Here is a 14,063-nt window from a genome sequence, read left to right as displayed (position 1 = left end):
TATCTTTTTACTGAGTTCTGCAGCAAATGCCAGATACAACATGGCGGGTGCCTCTCAAGGATCTGGTGTTGGTAAGAAATCTTTAAATGCCACAAATAATTCTTAAAAAGGGCAATTATTTTGCAAAAAAAAACCTCGATTGAAAAAGGTTGTTTGTAATGAAATGAAATAATAATCATATCTGACCACGTTCTTGCATTATTATGTATGAAAACGATTGCCGTATTTTGGTAATGATTATTCGTCTTTTGTCCCTCTTCGGCGAACAGGAACACGGCCTTACAGAGTTCAGGAGTACAACTACGGTACGGTGTACAGATACCTGAACAGTGTGAGGAGTAAAGTGAACAATCGTCCCTCACGGTCGTAGTCGTCCTTAAAATAAACACCCCAAATAAAACAAATATTCTGCTCGGTCTAGACTCTAGGCTTGATTTATTGCTAAATTACAAAACAACTTAGAAAATAAAATTAACAGTCACTCACTCTCACTGTATGACAGCAGTGCATGATGTATGATATGAGTAGTCAGTAGGTAGGGCAAGTGCACAGACATTGCCAACAGAAGATTCTAGAATAAAAATCATACTTCTGCAAATAAGTGTATAAAAGAATGTATAGGAATAATAAAAATCTAGGGGGGTTGGGCTAAGTTTAAAAAAAAATTATTGACATTTTGCAGTAGTAGGGGCCTAAATTTTATTTTCTCATTTTTCTCTCTTTAGCCTTACAGTAAGTTTACAGTTTCTAGTTTACAGCTTGTAGGTAGATCTAGATCTCAGTGACTTAAACCAACAGGTCTAGTTACACTACTCTAGTAACTACTTTCTTTATTTGGAACCTTTACTTTGTGCAGTACCTTACCAATGAATAGATAGCCTAAACAAATGGGCAAATTATCTGCCAATAATTAAAAAAAACATAGGCCTAATATAATTCTAGATCAATAGATCTAGGCCATGACCAAATTGATGATGAAAGTATTTCAAATTAAAATAATAAGTACAGAGGCGGCAATGCAAATGTCAAATGTCTATTTTTGCAAGACTAATGCCTCAGCCTAACCTAAGAAATAGCATAGGCTATAATTCATAATAACAGTTACCAATTTGTTTATTTAATTTTTTAATGAAACAAACCAGATTTCCATAAAGCTAAAACATAATGTTATAGATTAATTGTTTTATTTTTAAAAGTTTTGATTGTCTTATTTTTAAAACAGTGATATAAACCGGCTTTAATTTAATCGTATTTGACAAACATCCAAAATTTTTGCAGAAATGTAGGATAGTTGTGTGTTATTTTATATAGTATTCATATGTAACCTTTGTTGTCCTGATTGATAGTAGTAGTGCTATACAAATTAAGATTTTCATAGGTGTCATCAGTGCGGTATTTTATTTAATTATTGGCAACAGTTTAAATTATTAGAAACTTTGCTTGACAGTGAAAAAACTACCTTTTTAAAGCACCATAAAACGTTTTATTTTAGTGTTAGTATTTCGCCATAACTATCACTAAATATATTCAAATAACTTAATACCACTCTAGATAACATTTGGATAAAATTACCGATTTCCTAACATCTATTTAATAATCCATTTGTGCAAAATTTGCTGGTTAAGATTAAAAAATGTCTTCCGATTCCTATTGATTACATTTTACCTCACCATTATCCCTCATCCCTGTTCCATAATTGACTATCTGAGGGATAGTTGTATCAAAAGCTCTTGTCACTTTTCAGGTTTTTAAAAAAAAACCTTAACATTAATTTTAAATGCCCTAACACTTTGCTTACTTTTTTTTTCACATTTATTTGCATTTTCAAAGTATAAAATATATGGAAATTTTAGAAATATTACACCAACCATTTTACCTAATCAGGGAATTTTTTACTTGTATTTGAAATACATAACCTCATACAAGTTTAATAACATTAATAATTAAAAGCTTCATCTACCTTGAAATCTAAGTGATTATTTCTAATTGAGGAATGTACATTCTATTTATTAATGGCAGTGGTTCCCAGAAATTTCACACTTTTAGATGAGCTTGAAGCTGGCCAGAAAGGAGTTGGAGATGGAACAATCAGCTGGGGACTTGTTGATGATGGTGACATGACAATGACAGACTGGCAATGCGTTATTATTGGACCCCCAAAGGTATTACTTTCATACATGTTTCTTTTTAATTTTTTTAAGAAGATGTTCATGATATTAAAATTACTAAGATATATATTTTATTTATAGTGCTATTTTTACTTCTTGCTAGAGTTCATTTAATTATTGCCTATTTTTTACACAAATAATTTGGAAAATGAAATGTTTTTCAGACAAGTTTTGAAAACAGAATGTATCAACTCCGAGTCAAATGTGGAGAAAGCTATCCTCACAAATCTCCAGAAGTTAGATTTATCACTCGTATTAACATGACATGTGTCAACAAGGAAAATGGGACTGTATGTTAAAACAATATTTTAACTTTTTTAAAAACCTGGTAGATAAAAAAAATCAGCCGTTAGTAAAGTTAATAGCTAAATCAAAAACATGTTGGAAAGGGATATATACAACACATTTATTGAAATCACAAAAACGTATTTAGTTGCATTTAACTGATTTTGAATTAAAATTAGCCCCACGTAACACCTGGCGTACACATCTTTTCTTTTCGCTTAATAAGAGGTCTTACAATTGTTCCTAATGAACATGAAATAAGAAATTAGTCTTAATTGAGGTAGTTACCATTATTGATTGTACATAATCACAATATTTTTGTGGTACAGAATTATGTTATGGTGATGCAGTTGCTTCACTTTGTATAACATGAATGGTGGTATTCTATGGAAATATTTTGTAATGCTGTATAAAATATGTGGGTGGTAAAAAAAGTACGTTTTAATTGTGACAATTTAGATCAGCTCAACTTTTTTTTTTTAAATGCTCTGGCCTTGTAAGCCTAGTACTGATACCCCATCCAGTAAACAATTAAAACAGAGTGGTGCTCCATTTTAAGAAGTACAGGAAACTGGTTTTGACAGTTTTACATCTAAAGCAGCCAGTACTGAACTTTATCATTCATTGTAAATGAAAAATGATTTTTAAAAAAATCAGAAATGAATTATCAACTTAATAGTGTAAGTTTTTAATAAAAAAAGATTTGAGTGTTAAGAATTAGATAGTTTTAGTAAAATTGAACATCTGTTAATAATACATGGTTTTATTCTTCTTAAAGGTTGATCCAAGAAAAGTAGAAAGCCTATGGTCTCATAAAAATTGTAGTATAAAGGCATTGTTACAGCACATAAGAGAAATGATGATGATGAAAGAAAATCGTCTTGCACAACCAGCAGAAGGAACAACTTTCTAGATAATAGTCACTTAGATTTCAAGGTAGATGGTTTTCTACTATCTATATTTTTTTTCCTTTTGAGAAAAACAACTAAAATTTTTATTGTATGTATTGTCATAAGAGAAATAAAAAAATTTTTTTTGTCTGATTGGTTTAAGATTAAGGGGCTAATAATTAACCAGGGTTTATGATTTGGGATTTTAAAAAATTATAAATCATAAGATTAAAGGATGGCTGTGAACTATATACTCAACATCCCCCCCCCCCCCTAAATCATTTAGGTTACAGTGAAATGACTGATTATAATAGCTGGTTGGTAGTATAAAGTAATATCTGAACATATTAGGGCAATCTAGCTCTTACTTTAGCTAGTAGTTGTATACTCTGTTAATTGTTATTGTAAATGAACATCCTAATTTCCACAGTTGATGAAATTTGAAAGAAACTGTCAAATGAACATCTGACTAGGGTGCCAACCATTTCTGCAATTTGGGGTCTTTTTGGCATTTTAGTGCTTACATAGACCTTTTCTTCCCCATACATTTGTTTTACATTATGATTTTTTTAGACATTCATGGCTTCCTTCTAATGTTTCTGATTTTTAGTTAAAATTAATTTAATAACCAATATTTTTTTTTTGAGTAGTTTGCATTCATGGCATCCTTAAAATATTTACTATAAAGATAAATTTAACTTTCTACTTGCATTCCGATATAATTGAAAAAAAAATCAACTTATGATTATTTATAAATATATAAAAAATTACTGAGCAAGGATTGTTTTTGAGGACAAAATAATGATATTCTATTGAAAATAACAATTCATTCAAATTACTTTTGCATATGCAATACACAAGCTGTATTTTAAAACTATTTATTTTCAAAACTAATTGCTTCATTCAGTGTTTATGATAAATTAAATTTACACTTTCTGTTGCCTTTTTTCCTCTTTGTAAAATGCTGTAAATAAGTTTACGAGTTTTAACAAGAATTTGTTGACCAGTGTGAATGATTACAGAAATATTCAACTTCAAACCTGAAAAATTCTGATACTTTTACAGTTTGAGACTTATTCCTAGTAATCTTTTAAAATTGTTCACTCACATAGTTAGGATTTGTATTATTAAAATGTTAATGGCATAGTATCAAAACTATAGCCAATTTTAAAATTTAATGAGTATGACTGTATGGTGGTGTTGAGAATGAGAGTTCAGTGGGATAGCATTTTTTTTTTAAGTGAATGTTTTGGTTTTACAAATGTCAATGGAATTCTCACTTTAAATAAATTGCTGTTTAGTGCCTAGTTCATTTCAAGGAATTATTCATAGTAATAATGTTCTAACAGTAACATTGATTGATTGTGTTTTTTTGAGTCATATTTTTCAATCAGCTAATTAGAACCATCAATTTTTTTGTTAACTTTATTTATAGTTAGTTGCAACATAAGCAGAATTTTAAAAAGTTATTCATTGCCATGTCATTTGAGTAAAATAGACAGCTTGTAATGGCAATACCTGAGTCAGATGTTCACTCTTCTGGTACAACAAGAGAAACAATGCAGACAAGGTTACATCTGAGTATATGACCATTGAAATTTTCTGTACTTCCCCCTTTGTTATGGCTATTTTTCATTTAACTTTATTTTAGCCTGCATGTGAATACGTATAAAAGATTGACTGAGACATTTTCTTGTACAATACGTAACAAGCTACAAGTTGTTTGCACGTTTTATGTATCAATAAATCATTTAATACTAGCGTGACTATGAGGCGTCATAATTTATTTGTTAGACACTTTAGAGTTTGTTTGTTGATAGCTTTAGTAGGCAATTTAACAACAAAAAAATAGATGTTTTCATTTCAATACTCATACATTTATTTTGTTGAGCAAGGTCTCTGGTGTCTGCTTATGTTTTGAGATGTTGCAGGCATCAAGAAGCCAAAATCAATATTGATAATTGTATCTACAATTGTGTGGAACAATAATAATTATAAATCCAATATTAAGTTCAGTTTAAAACAAAAAGAAATTGATCACATTTTTAGTTATAATACTATTGGCCTTACAAGCAATAAACTAACAAGTAATCAAGATATTTTTTTAATGGCAACAAAATATTTATACAAGTTCAGCTAACATCTCTTCGACTTCGTTTCAATCTGAAAAAAAAATTAATTTTGAATAAAGGTTTAGTAATAGTACATTACATACAGCAAATCTGTAGCAACAGCCTTAAGATTGATTAATTTTGATTTTTAAAAAAAATGATTTAAGAATAAGTATGCTTCTATTTTTGTGTGAAATTGCGGACCAGAAAGTATAGTTTTATTTTTGAATCAAGTTAAATGAGCTCAGGGTGCAGTGGCAAAACAAAGTTGCAGGGTAATGTGCTAACCATAAGGTCACAAAAATGGATGAACTCTCTGCAATCTATATGGATGTAGGTACTTAATTTTTCCCCTATCTACTTTTTTCTTATCTCAAATAGTGTAGATCAAGGGAATTTATAGATTCAAGTATACAAGAAAATAAGTAGGACTTGTCCCTTCCTATGAATTACTAATGATATTTATTCCTATATTACTTATGTGCTACATCTCATTACTTTAACTTACAAAGGAGCATTGGAAGAGCTATCTCCAAAACTTTTAAAAGAATCATCCAAGGATTTTCTGTAGATTTAAAAAAGAATTATAATTTATATAAATATGCATTTGATCTATAACTTATTAATTGAATTGTAGATTAACTTAAAATAGGGCAATTCACTTACAATGTCCACCAAAATAAATTTCATATCATATTTGCCAAAAAGAAACAGGTTTATCATGCAATGCCAATAATTCAAATAAGGATTAATTCTTTTAGAAATTGTCCAATATGTTGAGTGATAAAATAAAATTGTTTTGAAAGAATTTACCTAAGAGCTCTTGTTTATTGATTATTTATTAAATGATTTTTAATTCTGGGTCTACCATTCATGGTGCTTACTATTTGTTAATATGAGTAATATTTTATGTACCTGTACATAATATTAGTTATCCATAAGCAACACCAGGCTCATGATGACTTCAATTGTTCACTTACACCCCTGTACTAAAGCCTACTCATTTTATATAGATTGTGAATGAATTAACACTCAATCCCCCCCCCCCCCCCCCCCCCCCCATAGCAAGCATCCACAAAAGTTGATTTCTTACAGAAATACATAATACGTAAAATAGCTCTAATTTTTACATTGCACATTTAGAACAGATACCTTTTGTCTTTTTTACCATCTGCTTTAGATTGCTTTCTTTTTAGTCGATGTTGGGGAAAAGATGGCATAAACTCTGGATCACAGGCTGTTAAAAAAAAAATATTCTAATTAGGCCTGTGTAAAATGTACTTAATTCCTAATGTACAGCTAATAGTTCAGATTACTTACGCCTTGGTTGTTCTTTGAAATATGAAGATTCTATACAGGCTTCTGCACTGGCTCTATAAAAAATTAATTTTGGAATATAGAACTAATTCATGAAATTTTAAAGCAGGAACTCAATTAAACTATACTCTGAAAGCAAAGGATTAGTCCAATATGTCTCTCAACCAAAAAAAAAATGAATTTATTACCACAAGAATTTTATTTTATATAAAATCAAAATATGCAGTATGGATTGAAAGACAAAGTTTAAAGTACCAGTGAAAGAACAGTGTGTAGTATGTAATACAGGAAAACATTTGAAATAATTTTAAGAAGCTAGTTAGTTATTTTTTAATACCAAGGCCTGCATTACATCCCAGAAAAATAAATGATTATACATATGCCATGAAAAATTAATGTTGAATTTGTTCATAAAATCCAAGTTCATAAAATGCCATTTATGTTGAACATTTTTCTCCTGACTGCTTTAGATGTTCAGTCCATTGAAGTAAATATCTCACAATAATTTGCACAGTAACATGTGTATTACATTTTGAATTCTGGTGTATTTTAATGTGTGCACTCTTGCAGACAAGTAATAAAATGGATAACAGGAAGTGAATTTTAACAAAGTGTGATGGTTGGGGGGGGGGGGGGGGGGGGGGGGGGGGGGGAAGAGTTGGTAAAAGTGAATAATGTGGGCAGTGTTTCTTCCAGACTTTTTTCTCCAGGGGGGCGGGACACTGTTAAAAGTATATATTTCCTATATAAATTCATTTTGTTCGAAGAGATGCCTGGAAGAAATACTGAATGTGGAGTGTGGAGATAGTATTTCTGCACGTGCTTTTCTCCAGACTAATTTTCAAAGAATGCAGCTCTTAAGTCATAATGTTAGGGAGAACAGAAGAAATGTATGATAAAAAGAGACAAATGTTACTATTAAAAAGTATAGTGTGATAAATAAGTACCTTTTACTTGGGTCATACATAAAGAGGATGTTCAGCAGCTTAATCCCTGCTTCACTGAGCCAGGGAAAATTGTGTTTCAAGTTATTATACCTGTTTCAACACAAAACAAGAATTTTGACTAATACTAAAAAAAAAATTGCCTGTACTAAATAACACTAGTTTTCTTTCCTCATTCAAATCCTCTATCTATCTATCTATCTATCTATATATATATATATATATATATATATATATATATATATATATATATATATATATATATATATATATATATAAAGCAATGTTTCAAGTTATTATACCTGTTTCAACGCAGAACAAGAATTTTTACTAATACTAAAAAAAAATTGCCTGTACTAAATAACACTAGTTTTCTTTCCTCATTCAAATCATCTATATATATATATATATATATATAAAGCAATGTATGTTTGTCTGTCTGTTGGTCTTTTATGCATTACTACACCTTTCATCCGATCATCATTAAACTGGGAAGTTGTTGAGAATACTCCTGGGGAGGTTTCTGCGAGAGAAAAAAATCGATTTTGCACAGGCAGTGCCCAGGCAGGATGCAATTAGGCACCCTGAGTTATCCCGGGAGCGCTATGGTGCCTATGTTTGTTTTAAACAATGCAATAGTCTATGGATAAGATGGGGCATCACAGTTGTTCGCTAAACTGAATCAGGCTTGTCCGCCTGTGCCACAGTAGGGTGCAATTTGTCATGTGCTATGCTTTGACTGGCCATCAGACTTTCTTCTGAGACCGCGGCAATGCGCGGGGACCGGCACGCTAGTACTAAATAAATAATAAGTACTCTTTCAGGACTGACAGTCAGTAGAGCAGATGAAGTACTTGAGTCAGATAACCCTCAGTGGTAGGTGAACTCTGTGACATGTAACTGACTGACTAAGCCCAAAATTTGAACTTGAGGCATCAGGTTAACAGTCATGCACTCAGCCACTTAAGCACAGACTAAATAATACTAATATTAAAATGTTGGTAAATAGCAAACATTTAACAATTCTACACATAATTTTTTGAACATCTACTTATAAACTGCTTACGGTTGCTTCTTTAATGTAAAATTCTCCAGAGCTGGAAGTTTAGAAAATTCCTGTGAAGATGAATATCAGCATAAAAACAATAATGAAATTAATTTTTTCCTATCAGAATGCACCACATGTAGGAAAGTGCACTACTATTTAAAAAAAAAAAGTAAAAATTATATTCTAATTTTTTTTTTTCCCATTAACTAATTAAGCTAATAAGTTTCCAGAATACCTAACAATATTGATAACAGACTGTACCACACACGCAAAATTTTGACAACCATACAATGCTCTACATTTATGTTTTTTAAGTTTATTGAACAGTATCAGATTTTTTTCTTATCTAAAAGCCCAAAATGTTATGGTTTATAATCATTCAAGTTTTTATAGAAATATAATTGCAGATGAAACACTCAACAAAATTACAGACAGTATCTTTTTTATAAATTTTTTTTTTTAAATGAAAAATAACAGTGACGTACTGGCCATATGGCATCATTAGGTGTTCCTAGCATGTCTAAAATCAAATCCAACTGATGTAACTCTGAACGTCCAGGCAAAAGTGGACGATGGGCAAGTAGCTCTCCCAATATGCAACCTGAAGACCTGATAATAAAATTATTTTTAATACATTTTGATATAATATACTTTTAAAAGCATTGTTTTAAGCCAAATATTAATACTGGCACTTTTAAATAAAAATGTGAAAAAAAAACGTAGAAGTTTTAAATAATTTACATATTCAACATCACGTAAATAATTATACAAAAATTTGGTTCAAAAGTTAAAATTACCACATATCAATAGCTGTTGTGTGAGTTTTTGAACCAAGTAGAAGCTCTGGTGCTCTATACCTGGATGCAAAATAAATAGGAATAACGTAATTACTAATAAAGTAGAAAACAGGAATTGTTTTCATAAAATGTAATAGACTGTAGATCTATAATAGTAATTTTTAATGATAAAGTACAAACCATAAGGTAACAACAGTTGGGGTCATGGGTCGCAAAGGAAGTTCATATTTTCTTGCCAAACCAAAGTCAGCTGGAAAAATAATTTATAAAAAACTTGCAATGTTAATCAACTTAAAAATCTATTATAAGCGTGCATAATTACAGAATATTTTTTATCAAATAAAAATACAGGAACTAATAAGTATATGTTTATAGTGAGTTGTTTGCCTTGTAGTTTGTTCTTGTTTGGATAAAGGCTATGGAAGCAAATCCAATAATAAAAGCAGGCTGAAATCAGAGTCAATGGCGCATAACCAGTTGACATGTATACTTAATTGTGTTGGAGGGGATCCCTTCCAACACTAAAATTAAGAATGAAGAAAAAGACTGAGTTTTTTTTTTTTAATATAGATTTGTTTAGTTAGTAATTTAAGTATAAGCAATTGTGTAAAAACATAGTACTTACCAATTTTAACACAACCTTTATCTGTCATTAGTAAATTGGACACTTTCAGATCTCTGAGCAATTTTAAAAAATCCCATCACAGAAAAAAAAAGTATGGTAGTTGGTTATTATAATAACACTAAAAAATTATATTATTTCAAATAATGTAAGTTTTATAGTTATGAATGTTAATTTTTTTACATGCATTAAAGTAAAATAATTCACCTGTGTATTATAAAATTTTCATGTAAATATTGCAATCCCGCAAATAATTGTAACATTATGCATTTGACCTAGAGAACAGAAAGCAATTTATTACAAACATACTAAATGTAAAAAGAGTAAGGAGCAATAAGGAACAAACAGATCCAGAAACTATTTTTTTACACTTTAATGCCTTAAATTTGTTATGTGAGATACATAAAAATATATACTATTTATATGTGTGTGTGTGTGTGTGTGAAATATTTTGATCCCCCCATGACCAATTCCTTGCTAAGTCACTGATGTATAATATAATGTACAAGCTGACCCGTTTCGTAAGCATACAGCACTGTTTAATTGTTTTATATTCTACTTTTCAGTAATTTATAATTCACTACCAATGCTGCGACTGAAAATATTTTGCTTTAAAACACTATCAGTAGCTGTAAAGACGTTTATTTTCACCCTCCCTCCCCACCCCTCCTGCGAACTCTGTGAAAGCAGCCGTCCGTGACTGCAGTTTACAGACGCCAATGAATAGTTATGGCAGAAATTGTTATTACCTCCCCTTTTTAAATCTAAATTATTTGCTCCTACCCCTCATAGCCGACCTGGCTCTACGATTGTAAACATTAGGGGTGAACCACAGCTCACCTGACAGGTGGGGATGAGGGTGGTGGCTAAGCTGTGTGGTGTTTTCTATGGTCCCCATGAAGAGAATTATATATATAGATAAAAACCTGTGGCTCTGAAAATGGTGCAGCCATGTTGTCCAATAAAGATGCCAGATCCTGCTCACAATACTCCATGACAAGGAAGATGCTGTAATGATTAAATATTACATTCTTTTATTTGTAATTTTATTATTTTCACCAGTTCAACAACTCAAAAGTATCTGTGTGGATACTGTCATTGAAATTGTATGATAAGGAAGCTTTTTAATACATCTCACCTTTCAAGACTCTTTCCAACGACAACTTCTGACATCTGAACAATGTTTTCATGTCGTAAGTTTAGAAGAATGTTGATTTCTCTCAGTCCAGTTATATGGATTCCTGAAGGATAGTCAATTTACATTTAACTAGACTTTATATACTAGTTATCCAAAGTAGAACAGCTTTTACTTTGAAACTGATAATAATGTAACATAATTTAAACTTGCTTATGTATATATATATTGATCAATAAACAATTAAATATAATATGAAGCTAAAACACTTTACTTGCCATCTTTTTGTGTATCCAGGCGCATTTTTTTTAGCGCAACAATTTTATTTGAATCTGTATCTCTTGCTCTGTCTGAAAGTTATTAAACATACAATACATTCTAAACATGCAGGTTTAACCTCGTGAAGCCAGAAATCAAAATAATTCCTTAATAAACTAGTTCCAAAAAAAAAAATCTGAAGTGAGGACACTTTTTTTAGTCTAAAAAATATATTGGTATGCTTAGCCAAGAACATCGTAGTTAAAAAAAAAAAACCCTAGTAGTAGTTACTAAGTTACTGATTTAAACCAAAACTCAATCATCAAGAATAGCTATCATAAATTTTTTAGGGCCTAAACTTATTAATTACTTATTATACTTACATACAATGCCATATGTACCTTCTCCCACCCTGTTTAGCTTCTCAAATTCTGTTACACTTCTGCATTTACCAAGCTGTGTGGTATAGATCTCAGTTATTACTAATTAGTTAGTTTACATACATACATATTACATTTAGATCTACATGCAAAAAATTGAAATAAAAGAAGCACACTATTTGAAGATATTGAAATAACATACCAAAGTAACAGTTTTACAATGACAACACACATGTTACATAATTATATAATATAATTATATAGTAGGCCTACAGGTATCTATTATATTATTATAATTATCACTCACAGTGTCAGCTTCAGCTAATTCAACCCATTCTCCTGTAAGAATGGACATGAAGTGAGGAGGCTTGAATCCAAGTGTTTTTTTAAAACTATCTTTCTCCATTATAATTTTTATGACCACACTGTCAATAAATAATAATAGATCTAAAGAACTATGGCTTACTATGGCATCTATTTCTAGATAGAAATCTAGAGGCTTTTGACTGAGTTTTATTTAGGCCTAGATCTAGTATTTAGAATTTAGTATTTAGGTTTATTAATATTATTATTAGGGCAGGGGGGGGGGGGGTTAGGGCCTACACTTGTCTTGTCAATCAATCAGTCTTTTATATAAATCAGATGATCAGACTAGTAGTGTCAGACTAGAGATCTCTATATCTCTAGAGATTTATGTAGTAATATGTAGTATGTAGATCTAGATCTAGTAATAGTTAGATGCAGATTTAGGCCTCTCTAACTAAACTTTTACTAAACTCAAGTAAACTTTAAACCTAAGCACTGTTTGAAAATTTCGTTTCGTTAAATGCGGGAAATTTAATTTATCTTTTGAGCATTTCACTTGACTAGATTTAGTAGAGCTTACACTTTTCGGACACACATAGCGAAAAAACGCAACGTAAAAATTCCATGCGGTCTCATTCAGTAACCGCTTAACATAGAAAACAAAAAAAAGTATCATATCTATCCGCAACCATTCTACTTTAATAATGTGTGTGTCATTTTGTATTCATACGCATAGAACTTAAGCTATTCTTGTTATAGTGACTGGGGGGTCTTAACGTGTGTTCGAACACATGTAATACAGTTTTACATGTGTTCGGACACCTTTACCCGTCATCGGACATAGCACTTTTTGTTCATTTAGAATAATTTAAAGTCAATTTAATGAATAAAAACATATATTATATGCATTTATATTGTGTTATTGATTGTTTGTGAGGTAATTTTAATAGTATAAAACCTTTTTCCCACACTCCCAAAGTTCATCCCATTCAGCCATTGCGGCTCGCGCAGTACGCTGCTAAGCCAGCCAGGTCACATGATTCCCCCTCCTCTTTTGCATTCCACTGCCTTCTTGACCTTATTTTGACCCTTTCCCTTCAATAACCAGCCCCTTTTATGCTCTAAATTCTTATTTAATAATATTTTTGTGTTGCTGTCCGATCCCATGTAAGGCCAAATAAGTTAGCGAACACCCCTTTTTTATTGTTCAAGCACGAAAAAACCCATTAACCTTGACATTTACGATGTTCCATACATATATAGAAGCTATTTATAGTGTAACCTTTTAGCTAAGCAGTGATTGGTTCAAGTTTTGCCCCTAAGTCCAACCCTAGGTCACTTCATCCGGCTGGTGTAAAAATAGAAATGTGCGTACCATGCAACGTTAAAAAATTTCTAAAAATAATTCTTGAGAAAGGAAACGGAAGTACTTGACACGGAAGTGTTCATAAATGAACAGTTTACGTGCAGGCGCCGTGGTTTCGCGTGAGACATGCTAATTAAAGTTTCTATGAGCCAAAAACCGACGAAGTGTTCGGTCCTACGTAATTTTTGGTGTGTGTCCGAAAAGTGTAAACTCCTCTAGTAGATTAGCTAGCCTAGTCTAGATCTAGTACTAGAAATCTAGATCACAATTATTAGATCTAATTAGGCCTAATAATTATTTAATTATTATACTAGATTAGATTCTAGATCTAGATCTAGAAAGATTCTAGGTAATTCATAATGAGACATAAATCTAGATCTAATGTTTTGGTTTAGCCGATGCTGTTTTTTTTTAAATTTTAAACCGCACTGACTTA

The 14,063-nt window shown here is 31.0% G+C and overlaps 2 protein-coding genes across 4 annotated transcripts; one reads left to right on the top strand and one right to left on the bottom strand.

Moving 5' to 3' along the window:
- LOC131935414 (ubiquitin-conjugating enzyme E2 variant 1-like) lies at positions 1-5,110 on the top strand. 2 transcript variants are annotated; one of them, XM_059291814.1, is made up of 6 exons: positions 1-71; positions 270-305; positions 2,020-2,162; positions 2,333-2,458; positions 3,232-3,389; positions 3,774-5,110. In XM_059291814.1, the coding sequence occupies exons 1-5, from the start codon at positions 41-43 to the stop codon at positions 3,364-3,366; spliced, it is 471 nt and encodes a 156-aa protein (XP_059147797.1). In that variant the 5' UTR covers positions 1-40; the 3' UTR covers positions 3,367-3,389; positions 3,774-5,110. The 2 variants fall into 2 exon arrangements, with proteins under 2 accessions (XP_059147797.1, XP_059147798.1); XM_059291815.1 differs by lacking the exon at positions 270-305 and having other exon boundaries at positions 22-71.
- Positions 5,111-5,243: 133 nt separating this feature from the next.
- LOC131935413 (cyclin-dependent kinase 10) lies at positions 5,244-13,945 on the bottom strand. Of its 2 annotated transcripts, none has more exons than XM_059291813.1 (17): positions 13,939-13,945; positions 12,263-12,380; positions 11,959-12,031; positions 11,596-11,667; positions 11,321-11,423; positions 11,109-11,190; positions 10,390-10,457; positions 10,186-10,238; positions 9,741-9,810; positions 9,561-9,620; positions 9,249-9,372; positions 8,782-8,831; positions 7,719-7,808; positions 6,775-6,827; positions 6,607-6,691; positions 5,963-6,019; positions 5,244-5,506 (listed from the first exon to the last, which is right to left on the bottom strand). In XM_059291813.1, exons 2-17 carry the CDS (start codon positions 12,359-12,361, stop codon positions 5,476-5,478), a joined length of 1,170 nt encoding a protein of 389 aa, XP_059147796.1. In that variant the 5' UTR covers positions 12,362-12,380; positions 13,939-13,945; the 3' UTR covers positions 5,244-5,475. The 2 variants fall into 2 exon arrangements, with proteins under 2 accessions (XP_059147796.1, XP_059147795.1); XM_059291812.1 differs by lacking the exon at positions 13,939-13,945 and adding an exon at positions 12,750-12,822 and having other exon boundaries at positions 5,245-5,506.
- Positions 13,946-14,063: the final 118 nt, after the last annotated feature.

The sequence above is a fragment of the Physella acuta genome, unplaced genomic scaffold (assembly GCF_028476545.2).
Source record: "Physella acuta isolate Inbredline_101_S28 unplaced genomic scaffold, ASM2847654v3 ptg000144l, whole genome shotgun sequence".
In the NCBI taxonomy this organism is placed as follows: Eukaryota; Metazoa; Mollusca; class Gastropoda; family Physidae; genus Physella; species Physella acuta.
The sequence above is the reverse complement of the archived record's forward strand: the minus strand, read 5'-3'. Positions and strand labels throughout refer to the sequence as shown.